This window comes from Mustelus asterias, chromosome 9 (assembly GCF_964213995.1).
Source record: "Mustelus asterias chromosome 9, sMusAst1.hap1.1, whole genome shotgun sequence".
In the NCBI taxonomy this organism is placed as follows: domain Eukaryota; kingdom Metazoa; phylum Chordata; class Chondrichthyes; order Carcharhiniformes; family Triakidae; genus Mustelus; species Mustelus asterias.
Genome location: NC_135809.1, coordinates 48,775,576 through 48,793,320, shown reverse-complemented (window position 1 = coordinate 48,793,320; position 17,745 = coordinate 48,775,576). Strand labels below are relative to the sequence as shown.

Sequence of the window (17,745 nt, the reverse complement as noted above, 5' to 3'; positions counted from 1 at the left end):
CACAGTTGATAAATCCTACTTCTCATCCATTGCCAGGTGGTGAGGATGAACCAATCAGCTTGTTTGGTTATATTAAGTCCCAACCAGGTTGGATAACTGCCATCCTCATGGCCTGGCCCAAAATGTATTGAATCAACCCTGCTGAGGACTGTCCTCAGCACTGACCCACCAAAGCAATGCCTCTTTTCATTGCTGCCCATCTCCCAGGAATCAGACCTCAATTTGTGAAACTCCAGAACAAATCTGGGAGGGTTGGCAACTCAGTTCTTGACTCAGTTTCCATGTTTGGGCCCAGGGCAGATTTAACAACAACAGGAGCAATGCATTTTTCTTCTGCAGGGACTGAGAGATTTTGCTTATCAACACAGAAACATGATTAGGCCATTTAGCTCCATAATCCCGCTCCACCATATAATGGCCGGTATTTTATGACCTTGCTCGGGTGAGGTTCATGAAATCCCACCTGAGGCCAACAGAGAATTTCATTCTGTGAACCGCGCCCGCCCCGATTCCAGGGTGAGCATGGTGGCAAAATTCCGGCTAATGAGTTTATGGTTGATATGCAATCTAACTCAATTTATCCACCTTTGCCCCATATGACTTGGTATCGTGGTCTGAAAGACATGCTGATTAGGTGCATTGGCCATGCTAAATTCTCCCTCAGTGTACCCAAACAGCGCCAGAGTGTGGCGATTAGAGGATTTTCACAGTAACTTAATTGCAGTGCTAATATAAGCTTATTTGTGATGAATAAATAAACTTTAATTTTTTACCTTTGCCAAACAAAGGTCGATCTGTCTCAGTTTTAAAATTAGCAATTGATTTAGCCTAGTTCCTCTGTGGTCTGAACCAGAATAGCAACCTGATGGTCAAGTCCCAACAGCACAATGGTATATATTTGGCATTGTCAACAGTTTCCGTTGGAAACACTAGTTGAAATCTTAGTTTCACAATAGTTTTGGATGGTATGAGAGGGCAATAAAGATCGGGTTGCATCACTGCCATCAAATGGTCGCATCAAGTTTCAGAGTTTTCCCTTTGTTACCAGAGAAACTGTAAACTGTACTCTGAACAATGATCCTTTAAACCACCTTCAACAAAAGGTGTAGTGATATTGCTTCATCCACCTGTGAGTCCATTACTGAGACTTTCACGTCAAGAGGTGAACAGAAGCTGCCATTACATCTCCAGTAGAAAATGGCAGATTGTGTTTTCTAATGCATGAGTGAGGCACATCTCACTGGTGTCTGTCTGCATTTGGTTCCTGGTAATTAAGAAGAATTGAAGAAGTAGCTCTTTAATTATAAAGAGATAAATTTATATAGCACACCTCACAACCTCAGGATGTGTCCCAAAACATATCACAGTTAAGAAAGTACTTGAAACATAGTGACCGTTGTATTGATGGAAATGAGACATCCAATTTGCAAACAGCAACGTCCCACTAACATCAATGATACAAATAATGATCTGTTTCTTTTAGTAATGTTGGTTGAGAGAAAAACGTTTGCCATGGAGAACAGGATAACAAGAGAACTCTCCCATTGTTGTTTGAATAGTGCCTGAGGATTTTTAAGGTCAACTTGAGAGAGCAATTGAGCCTCAATTTTACATGCCATTGGAAAAGTGACATCTCCGCCAGTGCAGGGGGTACCTTTAGTACTGTATTGAACTGTCCACTTCAATTATGTACTTCAATCTCTGGAAGCAGTCTTGTACCTACAACTGTCTGACTCAGAGCTGAGTGTTTCCATTGAGCTAAAACTGATGTCTAACTGGTCAAAATTGAACGGTGGCCAGTGAAACTAGATCTGTGAAAGGCCAGCTCATAAGTATTATTTTGTTCACATAGCATTGGTCTGCCTCAGAATAAAAAAGTGCTTTAGGGATTGGTGTACCAAAAAGTCTTGGAAACACAAATGCTGGAAATACTCAGCAGGCCGGGTAGGATCTATAGGAAGTGAAACAGGGTTAACATTTCAAGTCGGTGGAAATGTTAACCCCATTCCTCTTTCCACAGTTACAGCCTGACCGGCTCAGTTTTTACAGCATTTTCTACTTTTGTTTCAGATTTCCACCTGCAGTACTTTGCTGTTCTTATAGTTTCTTCCTTGTATCTAATTTTACACTACATCTGGTGATGAAAGCCTGAAGTTTGTTATGGAAGCACCTTGGGTGAAGCCTATTCTGAGCTTCATGCTTCCGAGTGAAGGGGAGGCAATAGCGTTGTGGTACTGCTGCTGGACTAGTAATCCAGGGTAACGCTCTGTGCAACAGGTTCGAATCCCACCATGGCAGATGGTGAAATTTGAATTCAATAAAAATCTGGAATTAAAAGTCTAATGATGACCATGAAGCCATTGTTGTAAAAAAACCCATCTGGTTCACTAATGTCCTTTACGGAAGGAAATCTGCCATCCTCACATGGTCTGGCCTACATGTGAGTCCAGATCCACAGCAATGTGGTTGACTTTTAAATGCCCTCAGAGTTGGGCAATAAATGTTGACCCAGCCAGTGACGCAAACATCCCATGAACGAATAAAAAAAAACAGATTGCAAAGTTTGATGCATTGTAATGTACAGTATATTTGGTCTTGACTGAAATACTGATCGGTGCTTTGAATGTTCTTGTCTTTATATCTTTATTTTTCTGTCAACAGATTCAGGGTTTCAATGTGGAGAACGACATATTTGCTTATGCAAATGACTGCACATCCTTCTTCACTCGTGCAATCTGGATGGCCCTGATGACATCGCTAGTTCTTTTGTACATCCTTACCTATGGCATCCATATGATCATGCAGTTGACAACCAATGACCGTTTTGATGATCCCAAAGGCCTGGCTCTAACAGTCCCCCAGACTGATTAAGTTTGTGATTTGACCAAATCCATTGTATCTCCTTTAATAGTCTTTTCCATTACCCGAATCAAATTCACACCACATATTGTTTTGCAGATTTCATCCTTCACAGTGTGATGATATTAGTCATAGACTCAGTCTGAAGGTATATTTGTACTGGACCTTCAGGAAACTCAGGGCAAAATTGACCAGAGGAAACACCACGCAAATTTCTCAATCACTGGCGTTCAAACTATCAAAGAGTAGGAATAAGAACAGCTGTAAAAATGTTCACGGGTGTAGTAAGACCTTTTGACAGAGCAAGAAAGTAGGGAGAAGATAGAGGATAAAATTACACGAACAAATGCAAATGAAATGTGTTTGTTGAAGCTAATTTGGGTCTGCAGTAACGAAAAGAGCCCAAAGTCTTATCTTGTTTCATATGTACACAGGGAATTTCACAATTCTCTTCCCGCACCTCGTGGTGCACTAAGACTTTTGTCTATTTACATAGCTAGTAATTCCCAGAACATGTTGCTCGGCTGTTGTCAGGGGCTTATAGCTTGAAGGGTACCTCATCAAGTGTTGCTGACCTGGAGATCTCCTGCTCTTTCTGCCAGCCATTAGCGTGTTGGAAAGATTTGAAGGTTGACACATGCAACCTGTTTGACCGCATTATGAATGCGCCTCCCTTGGCCATCAAATCCTGGAGTGGGACTAAAACCCAGAGCTCCTGGTTCAGAGGTAGGGACATTACCCACTGTGTTACAAGCCCTCAGACATAGGATGAGGAAAAAGTAATTTTTCAAAAAACAATACAGAACAACTGATCAATACTAGTGGTATGATGAATTGTTTTATACAAAGCACTGATTACTGTGCATTTTTGTTGATACAAGTTAAACTTAATTAAACTTAAATTAATTTAAATTTAAACTAACCATGATGATGGTATAAGAGATGGTATAGTCAGGGGAAACTTATTTTCAGAAAGAAAATTGAAATAAAACATTTCAAAATATGAAGCCAGATTGGGAATGGTTTGACTAATAAGATGGAACCATTAAATCTGTCATCCACATTCCACTTGTACAATTAATTCATTTGCATTGACAGATGCTCTGGGCAGGATTTTATGGCCTCGCTCAGGCGAGACCGGAAATTACTGCCCAAGGTCAACAGAGATTTCCATTGTCAGCCCTTCGCTCGCGCCAATTCCATGACGGGCGAGGTGGTAGAGTTCCGGCCAGTGTTACTGCTATATTGTAAGTTGGGTTCACATCAATTACAAACAGGTGAAATTAGAACTTTATTCTACAATGGCCTTAAGCAGCACTGAATTTTTTCAGGTAAAATCCTGTTACCAGCAGGTAAAATTTAATAGCCCAAGGCTCTCTGAATACATATTAATGTGCGTCTACAATATGGAAGACTATCAATAACAGAAATTAGGGAAACAATAGTGGGAGGTGAACATTCACTGCTGCAGTGGACTGTGCCCTTCCATATTTAATGGTGAATGGTCAGCCAAGTATTGGAATTCTTACATTGTGTTACTGAGTCTAAATAGAATATTTTTTCTCTAATGTTCGTGCCATCTTGGCAATTTGGTATGGTACCCTGGTTAAATTGTCTGTTTTTCTCCAATATTTTTGCCACAGGTTGGCACAGTGGTACAACAGGGCAGCACAGTGGCACAGTGGTTAGCACTGCTGCCTCACAGTGCCAGGGACCAGGGTTTAATTCCTGGCTTGGGTCACTGTCTGTGCGGAGTTTGCACATTCTCCCCGTGTCAGCGTGGGTTTCCCCCGGGTGCTCCGGTTTCATCCCACAGTCCAAAGATGTGCGGGTTAGGTGGATTGGCCATGCTAAATTGCCCCTAGTGTCAGCGGTACTAGCTAGGGTAAATGCATTGGGTTATGGGGATAGGGCCTGGGTGGGATTGTGGTCGGTGCAGACTCAATGGGCCAAATGGCCTCCTGCATTGTAGGATTCTATGATCTTGGCAAGTACTCCTTAAATAATGTAGCTTGGCTAAATCATCTTATTTGCCTCCAATTGAGAATGTTGAATTGAGAGCGCTAAATGGTGAATATATTTATGTAAATTTAAATGCTACTAATCTATTTAGATAAAAGCTAATTTAATTGAGTGGCTATTATTAGAAATTTAGTACAGGCACTGGGTACTATAACATAGTATGGGGTGGAATGCTACCACATGGATTTATTTTAATTTTTTTAGGGGCTATTTGCACAGGTTTTAAAATGACAATGTAGATTTAGCTGGAGGACCGCCTGGCAAAATTATTTTACTTTAACCTTGCTCAGAAAGAAAAGCATCATTGGCTGCAACGTCTGATTATAGTCCAGCATTATATTGTTTGTAAATCTAACCTGTTACAGATTTGAATTGGCGAGGGTCGCTGACTCTAAAAGGCAACCCAGAGCTGCGGAGGCCACTTTGCAACAATTCTGAAGCACAAATAAAACATTTGCCCATCTGTTTTGTCTTTGGTAGTGACGTTAACACAATAATCTGTGCAGACACATCACATTCATGTCTCCATTTGTTAATCTGACTGCAAAATTAGACACAGAATAATCTCAATTCGCTGATTTTGCTCAGGTGATCATATGGCCGGAATTTTACCGGCCCACCTGCCACGGGAATTGGAGCGGGCGAGGGGCGAACCATGGACCTCAGACAGGATTTTACAGTCTCAGGACGAATGAGGCCATAAAATCCCACCCATAGAATGTAAGACTTAGCCACTCTGCATCTTCATTACGTGAGAATAGAGCAAACATGATAAAAGCTGGTGTCTGTTTTACAAGTCTGGTATAAATGTAACTCCTGTATAATAGAGCCCTGATGCGCTGCCTCCATTGTCACTGCACTAAACTGGAGTAAAAAAAATAGACTCTAACAAGTTCCTCTTCACTCTGTCTACCTCCGCAGCCAAATTTGAAAGAGGTTTGTCCCACTGGGCTTTCCTCAACATCTTGTTACTTTTGCAAGTAGTAAACCGGGGGTGCATCTACATACTACTGTGTCCTGATCATGGGACTGGGCTGCAAGAGGCAGTTAAAGCTCAATGCTGGTGCAACCTCCTGTGTTTCTGTTGGGAAATTAAAACTGATGGTGATGGAATCAGAAGCTGAAACATACTTGGATTGTCATGTCAACTCACAATTATGTGACCCTCGCTTTGACTGGTAATCTATAAATGTGCAGGAATTTATTCACAGTGGAAACAACTTACGTGACTTGAGTTAAAATATGACAAATAAAATCGAACATTCCGGTTTCCAAATCATTCTATTGCCAGATGAGTTCTTTCATAATTTTAAAAAGTGGAAGTCACGATTGAAAATATTAATAATTGCAGACATCATTTATTTTTTCTCCGCAATTTGTGGTATCAGCTGAACTGCATTGCTATCAGTTGAATAAGGTGTGAGCATCAGAGGACAAATTCAGTCATTTCCAGAACTGACATTAACCTTGACTGACATTGACCCATTGATACCTTATTTATTCAGAAAACCATGTTAATTGTAAGTACATTTTTAAAATTAATTCTTGAGATGTTCTTCATGAGCAAGGCCAGCATGTACTGATCATCTCTAGTTGCCAGGTGGGTTAAAACTCATATCAATAGATATATACAGAATGTGGAAGGTTTCCTTCCCTTAAGGAACTTGTTCAGCTGTTGCTGGGAGGCCTTGTGGTGAAATGGTTACATCCCAGCCTCTGAGCCAGAAGCTCCGGGTTTGAGTCCCACTCCACAACTTGATGGCCAAAGGTGCGTTCACAACATGGCCACACAGGTTGAATATCAACCTGTAAAATCCTCCCAACACACGCCAATGACAGCTGAAAACTCCTGGTCAGCCATGCTTGATGTGGATTGGTGCTTCTCAGGTTCTAAGTCTCTGGCAACCGAGTCTCTAGCAACCTGTTGCAGGAAAAACTTCGCCATGGTAACAGCTGGGGAAGTATGCCTTGTGCATCACTGGGTGCTGGAAAAGAAACAACAACCAACTCTTATAACCATCTAAGAGCTCTGTGATTATTTTACCGACTTCTTATTTTCAGATTCTTTAAACTGAATTCATGTACTCAAACAGCCATGGTGGGATTTGAACTCTTGTTTTCTCGATTATTAATCCAGTCACATATCCATGTCTTTATCCTTTGTTAAATACAACTTGAACACTGCCCATTTCTAAGATAACAAAAAGACCAAAAATCTCACCCCCCCCCCCCCCCCCCCCACTCCCCGGCTGCCTGAAAGCAAATGGATTTACCATTTTGCTGATGCAGAGCCAATCCAGTTCCAAATTTTCATTCTCTGCTTTCCTATGAGTTTATTTGAGAATACGAGTGTGTGTGCTGACCTCGCGACATTGTCTCTTCCCAGGATCTATATCTGTTCTTTATTAAAGTGATTGTGCAGATGGAACCTGATCATTGCAAACACGTGGAATTGCAAAGAGTGTACAGAACAAAAATATGTCAATTGGCTCAATTGGTCTGTGTCGATGTTTATGTTTCACGTGAGTTTCCTACACTGCTAATTTCATCATACCACCCTAACCCCATTGTCCCTCGATTTGATCCTCTCATATGCAAAAGCTAAGATTCCACTTAAGTATGTCGGAGCTATTTGCTTCAATCACTCTGTGTGGCATTGACTTCCACATTCACAGCACGTACTATCTTAAGAAATTATTTGCAAGGAAACCAAAAGAAAACTGTCTCTAGAACATTATACTGTCTTAATCTAAGAATGAAATTGAATGTAGCCTCCCTTCTCTCTATTATGCATACCTTCTGAAACCCTTTATAAAATTAATTTGCATGTGTGATGTCCACCGCGGAGACCTTGGCGCAGGACTTGCATTCCATGGCAGGAGATGCCCGTATCGTGGCTCAGCTCATGACCTCCATGTCTGGGGGTGTGAGCTCCATAGTGCTGCGCTTCGACTGCATGGTACAGGCACTGGTGGGAATCCATGAGTATCAGTGCCAAAGGATGGCGGGGCATCTGGATCTCACTTCAGCTGCCCCTCCATTACATGGAGGAGCCCAGGAGCCCCCGCGAACCCAATGGGAAGAGGATCAACAGGAGTATAGCTCAGGGGCCCTCCAGCCAGAGGACCTTGGACATCCCCAGTCCATATGATGCCCCCCTTCCTGTGAGCGGCACACTCCTGACACCAAAGAGGGTAGCAGTCAAACATCCGTGCTGCACAAAAGTAGGCTTGCACTCTCCCAGGTCCCAACCCGCCAGGGGATGTCTGCCAAGCTCATCTCAGGCAGTAGGAAGTCTGCAGGCTGCCTCAACCACAGCTGTGGATCATGGGATACACCTAGATTGGTGTGAGGGTGAGGAAGATTAAGAAAGCTTGGGTACTTGGTGGGCACAGGTGAATATAGGCACTAGTGTAGATAGGTCAGCATTTTGTATTGAAAGTTTTGCATTAAATGGCACTGTGGCACCCAAGCCAACACTGCAAGAGTGATGACTACAGTGGAAAGCCCGGGGCAGGAATTTGTAGCCATGGGTAGCAGGGTCCAAGGCATGGCTGAATCTCCGAGGACCATGGCTGAAGGACCGGGAAGCATGCTCCAGACACAGTGGGCAATTGTAGAGGGGCTCCAGGATTTGGTCCAGACTCAGAGGGTTATTGCTGAGGGTTCGCACACCACAGTGTAGACAATGTTGAGCCTCCAGGACTGGCAGTGCCAGGCAACATTGAGGCTTCTGGATCTCAATCCAGCCCAGCCCATGGAGTGCCCAGTGGCCCAGGAGCTCCCCATGGGAGGTGGAAACACTGGAGGCCATCCTGAGTCCTTCCACCTGGCATTCTCCAGCCCTTCTGAATCCCCTCTTTGTAACACCAGTACATCTCGAGGGCAGTGGGTTGAACAGAGTGGCACAACTACAACCATGGTGTAATGTCAAAGAATGCCATGTGTAATGTCAAGGAGACCCCCAGGGGTGAGGGGAAGAGGGGGAAGTGCTATTCTGGGGAGTGTGGACAAGGCTTCTGGTGAGGGTCTTGGAAGGTTACACAGGGCTCTTGGAAGTGGGTTGGGATTGCAGGTCCTACTGGTTGGTGGGAGGCAGGGGGGGTGGTGGGCGGGCGGACTGATGGAGCTGCTGGATACCAAGCCTCCTAATCGGAGCATCTGGTGGCAATCACGGTCTCCTTGGTCCTCCTGGCATGCTGGACCCTTGCCAATGCCTGTCCTCTATCCTCAAGTCCTCCTCTGGCTCTCCCTTCACTTCCTCCTGGTCCACCTCCACCTCCGAGGGATACGTATGGTCCTCCTCCAGAATGTCGCCGGGCTGATGCTCAAGGTTGTGGAGGGCACATTAGTGGGCTTTGCAATTGGCATCATAGGCAGTCCCTCAAGGATCTCTCAGCAGCCACTGAGAATATTCACTACACAAGCCCCAACCCAGGGGTGTGCCTCAACTTGCGGACGTCCAGCCCCGCCAAGTCCTGCAGCCTTGAAGGCCCCCCCCATGCCATCCTGCACTGTGGCAGCAGCTGACGTGCCCTTCTTCACCCTGGAGGTTAGTGCTAAGCAGTAATCACCTCCTCACTTGCCCTTGCAATCCATGGCACCTGGACCACACTTCAAGGGACCAGTAGTGATTTGCAACCTGTGTGACTTCCCACTGGAGGGTGGGGGGAGGTGGGGGGTGGGAATATTCCGGGAGGGGGGATGATCACGTGCCCAACTCTCTAATGAGATAGAAATCAAGTCAATCTCATGCTAATCAGCCTCATGCCCTTTCTGAGCGAGATCCAGTTTGCGGCAGCAGAAAGAGACCGGGAAGATCTCAAACCATTTGGCGGCAGGCGTAAAACCCATCCTTGAGCTCGCACGCAATTTTCCCGGATTATTGCAATCTGCACCAGGCACAACGCGGCTGGAAATTGTGGCCAGTCTTGGTTCAAGACTGTTCCACAGATTAGACAATTCTGCAAAGTTCTGAAATGCTCCTCAGACTTATCAGTTCAGATTTCAGATCCTAGCAAATGCTATTCTTTTGTGAAATGTGAAGATGATTGCGGGAAAAAAATCAAAGAACAAAGAACAGTACAGCACAGGAAACAGGACCTTGGGCCCTCCAAGCCTGTGCCACTCATTGGTCCAACTAGACCATTCGTTTGTATCCCTCCATTCCCAGGCTGCTCATGTGACTATCCAGGTAAGTCTTAAACGATGCCAGCGTGTCTGCCTCCACCACCCTACTTGGCAGCGCATTCCAGGCCCCCACCACCCTCTGTGTAAAAAACGTCCCTCTGATCTCTGAGTTAAACCTCGCCCCTCTCAGCTTGAGCCCGTGACCTCTCGTGATCGTCACCTCCGACCTGGGAAAAAGCTTACAACTGTTCACCCTATCTATACCCTTCATAATTTTGTACATCTCTATTAGGCCTCCCCTCATTCTCCGTCTTTCCAGGGAGAACAAGCCCAGTTTACCCAATCTCTCCTCATAGCTAAGTCCCTCCACACCAGGCAACATCCTGGTAAACCTTCTCTGCATTTAGTCTCAAACTGTATCTTGTTGAAAAATTCCCCTTGAAAGAAGCTCCTATTGACCTTGCGATATATTTTATTTCAGGGATGACTTATGTTCCACAAGAATGCATTGTGCCGAAAATTAAGAGGCTTTCTTAGGCAGCAAAGCACATAATGCTCGCACTGTGCTCACAGTTGTGACCATGCTCGCACTACCTACTTGTGTCGGGGTGAAGTTAAAAAAGGCGAAAGTTGCTTCGTGCATCCTGTCTGTCACAGTGATTGTCAACAATACGTTTTGCACCAAATTTGTCCCTTCAGCTCAATGCATCAACTCCTCACTGGGGTAAGATTCCACAGTCTGGAGGTAATTAATCCATATGTGACCCTTGACAGTGAACAGGTTATTCCTTGTTGGGGGAATGAAACAAAACAAGGTCCAATACAGCCAGACTACTGATGAATTTTCATGGGAAAAGAAAATGGAATTACGGAATATCAAGTCTTCAGTAGCAATCTCAGATTGCCATCTAAATTGATTTATCCAGTCATGAGAAACTGAAGGTCCAACTTATAAATTGAACATTATCATTGTCCGTCAGCACGGTGGCACAATGGTTAGCACTGCTACATCACAGTGCCTGGGACCCGCATTTGATTCCTGGCTTGGGTCACTCTGTGTACGGAGTCTGTACATTCTCCCTGTGTCTGTGTGGGTTTCCTCCGAGTGCTCTGGTTTCCTCCCACAGTCAGAAAGACTTGCTGATTAGATGCATTGGCCATGCTAAATTCTCCCTCGGTGTACCCGAACAGGTGCCGGAGTGTGGCGACAAGGGGATTTTCACAGTAACTTCATTGCAATGTTAATGTAAGCCTACTTGTGACACTAATAAAAAAACAAACTAAAACTAAACATGGTTCAAAAGTGATAATAGCAACTTGCAATGAAAACACAACTTTGCTGAATGGAATCAAATTAGAGAAGGCTGGAAATACTCAGCAGGCAGCACCTGTAGTGAGAAATAGAGGCCGCGATTCTCCCATTGCGACCTGCAACTTTTCTGGTGGGTCGAGGTGGGAGATGCGCGTCGCCGGCCTTGTTCCAGGATTTGCGCATGCGCTGGGAACACATGCACATGTCCCAGAGCCGGTGAACAGTCACAGGCCAGACCACGCTGGAAACCGGCAGCAAGGCAGTTAAGTAATTTGAATCTTTTTAAAATGTATTTTAAATATGTTTTCAATCTAATTACCGGGAACTTTCCGGTCCTGATTGAATCTCCCACCCCACCAGGAGTACTTAATTCCGGCGGCATTTAGACTAGTTCCCCACGTTTGGGGAACTAGCAGGAGACCCCGTCTGAATGAAGGGGGGGCAATCGGGGTCCTCGAGGGGGTCGGGCGGCAGGGGGTGGTGCCCCCTGGGCATGGGCACCCTGGCAGTGCCAGCCTGTGCCCCTGGAATTGCCCATCGGGCAGCGGGCAGTGCCAAGGGGATGGGGCCTATTGTGGGTGGGGCCTTGGGGTGATCGGTGGGGTTGGGGGGTCACGCTGCCACTCTGCAGACAGGGATCGGTCTGGGATGGAGGGAGGGCAGCAACTGGGGGGAGGGGTGGTCTGCCGGAGGGGGGGCCTGCCTCTGGGGGGGGTCTGACCCTGGGGGGTATCAGTGGGGAGCGGGGGGTGGGTCTGCTGGGGTGAGGGGGGTGGGGGTATCACCACTGCTCGGGGGAGTAGGCTGTACATCAGGACAGAGGGGGTCAGGGCTGGCCCAGGAATTGCTGTGGGGGCCGCGATTGGGCCATGGGGGGGGGGGGGGGGGGCGGCTGGAGGAGCAGCACTGCGGGTGTCCCGGGCTGGCCAGCGATTGAGCTGGCTAACAAATGTGGAGACTGACAGATCAGTGCCACTGCGCATGCACAGAGTTCCAGAACTGTCAGACTCCAGCGCGAATAGGCCCTGCCCCCCTAGGTTTTTAATGATATTCATGACTGGGACCACTTCAGTGCACAGAATGTGGAGATTCAGGTGAGAAGCTGAATTGACAAAACAGTCGAGATCCAGAACAATTATCCCACCAATTCAGTGCTTTGGGAGAATCGCGGCTGGAGTTCCTGGCTGGAATCTCCTGGTCCTACTGGTGGTGCACTTGTGAGCAGGAAGAGCATGTAATTAGACAGGGTGGTGGTGTAACTCAACCCTTATCACTTCCAGCAGAATTCAGTTCTGGATGGGAAGACCCATGATCAATCATCCTGTCCTGGCACCAATTGAGGCCCTTAATTGAGGTTAATTAATATTTAAGGGCCTGCTGCCGCTGGGACCAATAACTGCAAATGGAATGCAGTCCCTCGTTTGTTTAGTGGTTAGTATCCCTGCCTGTCATGGGGGAGACCGGGGTTCAATTCCCTGAAGGGGAGCTTCGAAGCTGTGTGAAGGCACGTTGTTACAGTGTCTTTAAATAACGCACGGTAGCACAATGGTTAGCACTGCTGCTTCATAGCTCCAGGGGCCTGGGTTCGATTCCTGGCTTGGGTCACTGTCTGTGTGGAGTTTGCACATTCTCCTCGTGTCTGCGTGGGTTTCCTCCGGGTGCTCCGGTTTCCTCCCACAGTCCAAAGATGTGCGGGTTAGGTTGATTGGCCATGCTAAAAATTGCCCTTAGTGTCCTGAGATGTGTAGGTTAGAGGGATTAGTGGGTGGATATGGGGGTAGGGCCTGGGTGGGATTGTGGTCTGTGCAGACTCGATGGGCCGAATGGCCTCTTTCTGTACTGTAGGGTTTCTATGATATTTCTATGGTCCCTGGTTAGAGAAGAAACAATGTCACCATGTCAAGTATTCTAAGTTGTGAATGGCAAGTGAAAGTTTGGAGGTGGAGGAAGGTTTGTGATAGAGTGGAGAGCAGGAGTGATTAAATGTAAACCCTATCATCGGCCTCCCCTCCTCCCTTCCACTTGCTCAAAGCCTCTTACGTTTCTATCTTTCCTCAGTTCTGAACAAGAGTCATTGACCTGAAGTGTTTCTCCCTCCACAGAAGCTGCCTGACCTGCTGAGTATTTCCAGCACTTTCTGTTTTAATTTCAGATTTCCAGCATTAGAAATCTGTGAGCATGCACTATATAGATCTGTGATTTTCCTTATACCACCAGTGGCATTTAGACAGGAGTTACCCCCTTTCAATCACCATGGACCAGATATTCGAACGCCCGGAGGAGTGAGGTCAGGTGTGGGTGTGATTTGAAAATTGTGTTCCCGGAAGACGTGCCAGGTTCCGATGCTTCCAGAATGAGCTGCCATTTTGAAAGAAGGGGAAGGGGGAGCCACTGACTTGCTTGCCTCTAAATAATTGACTGTTAAGCCCTTGAAAAGTCTATTAATGACCTGGAGAGGGCTGGATGGAAATTTTCAAAATGGTGACTGAGAGGAACGAATGGTCTGGTGCACCTTAATGCATGCCTGACTGCAGGACTGCGGGGACACATAATGTGACATAGAAACATAGAAAATAGGAACAGGAGGAGGCCATTTGGCCCTTCGAACCTGCTCCGCCATTCATTACGATCATGGCTGATCATCCAATTCAATAGCCTAATCCTGCTTTTTCCCCATATCCAGCTATATCCAGCCGCCTCTTGAATACATTCAATATTTTGGCATCAATTACTTCCTGTGGTAATGAATTCCACAGGCTCATCACTCTTTGGGTAAAGAAATGTCTCCTCACCTCCGTCCTATATGGTCTATCCTGAATCCTCAGATTGTGACCCCTGGTTCTGGACTCCCTCACCATCGGGAATATTCTCCCTGCATCTACCCTATCTAGTCCTGTTAGAACTTTATGAGTCTCTATGAGATCCCCCCATCATTCGTCTGAACTCTAGCAAAAACAATTCTAACCTAGTCAGTCTCTCCTCATACATCCGTCCCACCATCCCCGGAATCAGCCTGGTAAACCTTCGCTGCATTTCCTCGAGAGCAAGAACATTCTTCCTCAGAAAAGGAGACCAAAACTGCACACAATACTCTAGATGTGGCCTCACCAAGGCCCTGTATAATTGCAACAACACATCCCTGCTCCTGTCGCAATGAAGGCCAACATGCCATTTGCCTTCTTTACCACCTGCTGCACCTGCATGCTTACCTTCAGCGACTGGTGCACAAAGAAACCCAGGTCCCGCTACACTCTTCCACCTCCCAATTTACAGCCATGTGCTGCTCCTGCTGAATTAGAGTGTTGGAAAAAATGGTTATTGAAATAGAAGAACTCAAGTGATGACACCAAATTGCCATCACCTGAACAGAGCGGGTTGGGTAACTTGTTTATTTATATATTTTTTAATAAGTTTATTTTTTATTCATGTCACAAGTAGGCTTACATTAACACTACAATGAGGTTACTGTGAAAGTCCCTTAGTTGCCACAGTCCGGTGCCTGTTCAGGTACACTGAGGGACAATTTAGCATGGCCAATGCACCTAACCAGCACGTCTCTCGGACTGTGGGAGGAAACTGGAGCACCTGGAGGAAACCCACGCAGACATGGGGACACCGTGCAGACTCCGCACAAACAGTAACCCAAGCTGGGAATCGAATCCATATCCCTGGCACTGTTGTGAAGCAGCAGTGCTGTGTGATTAACATTTGGACAATTGTCTGCTCCCTGAAGTTGTTGGCTGTCTGCTCTTTTGCCTGTTCCAACCTGCAAAGCAGATTGCTTTGCAGATTGCCACCTGCCCTTGAGCATTACACTCCAGAACTTGTTTTTTTCCTCTAAGAAGTGCCCAGCATCACAAATTGGGTGTTGATTTCTCCTCCAGTTCAATTAAGGGCTAAGCTTGCAGTGTGGAGTTGGGAACTGTAAATTATCTTGTTGGGTTCCTGACCCTGGATTGAAAATCAAGCCCCATCTATCAGTGGTAATAAAAACAGAAAGTGCTGGAAACACCTCGCAGGTCTGGCAGCATCTGTGGGAAGATTTATCATTTTGGGTGGGATTTTACAGCCTTGCTCATGCGAGACCGAAAATTCCCACCCGAGGTTAACGGACATTTCCACTGGCGGCCACTCACCTGCTTCGATTCCATGGCGGACGAGGTGGTAGAGTTCCGGCATTTGAGTCCAGTGTGACTTCTTCAGAAATGAATCACGAATGAGTGGCTTTGATGACCAAGAGCTGGATCCACAGCAGATTTTCCCCACGTAACAGAGGAACATTCATACCAGTTGTAGTGTTCCTGCCATCAACCTGGTCAAGACCACGTAACTCAGCAAAAACAACTTGAATTTATTATACTCCCTTTAGCTCCAGCTTATTTCACATATGTATGTAAGAAAAATGGGTCCCAAGCCAGGAACTTTAGCAAATCATTCTTATTGAGAAGGACTCACTCCTTCTACACAATACTCCCAAGCATGCCAATGACAAAAGACCTGCTCCTTCAGCACCGAGCAAATTTGTTATTTTTATAAGAAATTTGCATCAAATTTTACCCCATCATACATGTATATTGTGCCATTAAAATCTCAAGGGGCTTTTCAGAGGCAAAGTAGACACCAAGCAGTAACCAAAGAATTAGGAGAGGTGGCTGAAGACAAGTCAAGTTTTGAGGAGACATTTCAAGATGACGAGAGAGGCAGCAAAGCAGGGGCCTTTAAAGATGAATTTCTCAAAGGGATGGGTAATTGGTCCACTACCACAGGTAGAGTACGGTAAGGGGGAAGTGCAACAAAGAAGATGGGGAATGTTCTGGAACTGAAAGAGGTTACAGAGAAGTAGCAGGGTATGACTGAGAGCAATTTGTAGATGAGTGCAAGAATTTACATTTCAACATATGGGGTGGGAAGCTAACACAGGCTGATTTGGAAAAGTTGAATAAGGGATTGAGATTTCCAACAGGACAGTACATGGGCAATAGAATTTTGTATGAATTGGAGTTGATATATCTAGAACTTAGGGAGTTGCACAGGAGAGGATGGGCAAAGTCAAGACTTTAAGTAATAGACATGAATAAGGATTTCAGCAGTGGAGCAGGGCTGGAATGTTAGACATCCAAGAAGAAAATATAGCTTCAATGCAATTCGGCAGACTTGGTGATGGATGGGATATTAGCTTTGAACTTAAGATGGGAATCAAATCCAACAAAGAGGCTGCACAATTCAGAGCCTGTCTCAGTGAGTACAAGATAATGGGATGGTAGGAATCATGGGCAGTTAAAATCGAGAGTACAACAATAAAAGAATTGCTGTGCAGGTACAGCTTTATGCCTAACTGGGCTCAATGATCATTTCTTATTCCTTTCTAACCATCACAGGTAATTGAAGTTAACATGACAGTTATTTTCACGTGTGGCCTTCATGCAGTGGGGGCTTTACTATAGGAGAGGGAGGGACAGTCAAAGGATGAGTTAACGCATCTGACACTCTCCAGCACCCAGCTGCACAGAGCAAGAAAATAAATGTTGGAGAATTTAAAATCTAGCGTTTCGAGGCAGCTCAGTGTTATCTATTCCAGTAAACAATGTGAAAGATATGATGCCAAAGCTCAGTTGCATTAGTGATGGAGGAATCAGCCATTCATTGCAGAAATTGGCTTTCGCCATCTGAGGCAGCAAGGATTGATTTTCAACTTGCTGTAGGATCAAGTTCTGCTATTTGTCGCTGAGCCAACTAATAGTGAGATGTTCCTTAAAGATTGACTTGTGGAGGACTATTTAATCTTGTGGAGAGCCAATGGATCAGAGGCAGATATAGAGTTGTCAATTCACCTTGAGCAATGGATTTTCTCAAGAATCTCCGATGCTATCAGAGATTGATAATCATTTTACTGACTCCACTGTTGCTCCTACCACTGCCTCTCATTCTCAAGACTAAAATAAGAGATTTGTTACTGAAATGTTGGCTTGGCTAGATAGTTATGTATTGTTTTTCCTGACTTTTTTGTTAACCAGTTCTATGTACTTAACACGATACTGCCACTTTATTTGATATAATTTGATTTGATTTGATTTATTATTGTCACATGTATTAACGTACAGTGAAAAGTATTGTTTCTTGCACACTATACAGACAAAGCATACCGTCCATAAAGAAGGAAAGGAGTGCAGAATGTAGTGTTACAGTCATAGCTAGGGTCTAGAGAAAGATCAACTTAATGTGAGGTAGGTCCATTCAAAAGTCTGATCGCAGCAGGGAAGAAGCTGTTCTTGAGTTCGTTGATACGTGTCCCCAGACTTTTGTATCTTTTTCCCGATGGAAGGAGGTGGAAAAGAGTATGACCAGAGTGTGTGGGGTCCTTAATTATGCTGGCTGCTTTGCCGAGGCAGTGAGAAGTGTAGACTGTGTCAATGGATACGAGA

The 17,745-nt window shown here is 45.3% G+C and overlaps 1 protein-coding gene across 1 annotated transcript in view; it reads left to right on the top strand.

Annotated features, from left to right (window-relative positions):
- The window catches only part of LOC144498676 (V-type proton ATPase subunit S1-like), a 49,713-nt gene extending 46,842 nt beyond the window's left edge, over positions 1-2,871 (top strand). The window contains exon 10 of the mRNA XM_078220149.1: positions 2,662-2,871. Coding sequence (XP_078076275.1) covers positions 2,662-2,871 — 210 coding nt within the window. The remainder of the gene's footprint in view (positions 1-2,661) is intronic.
- The last annotated feature ends 14,874 nt before the right edge of the window (positions 2,872-17,745 follow it).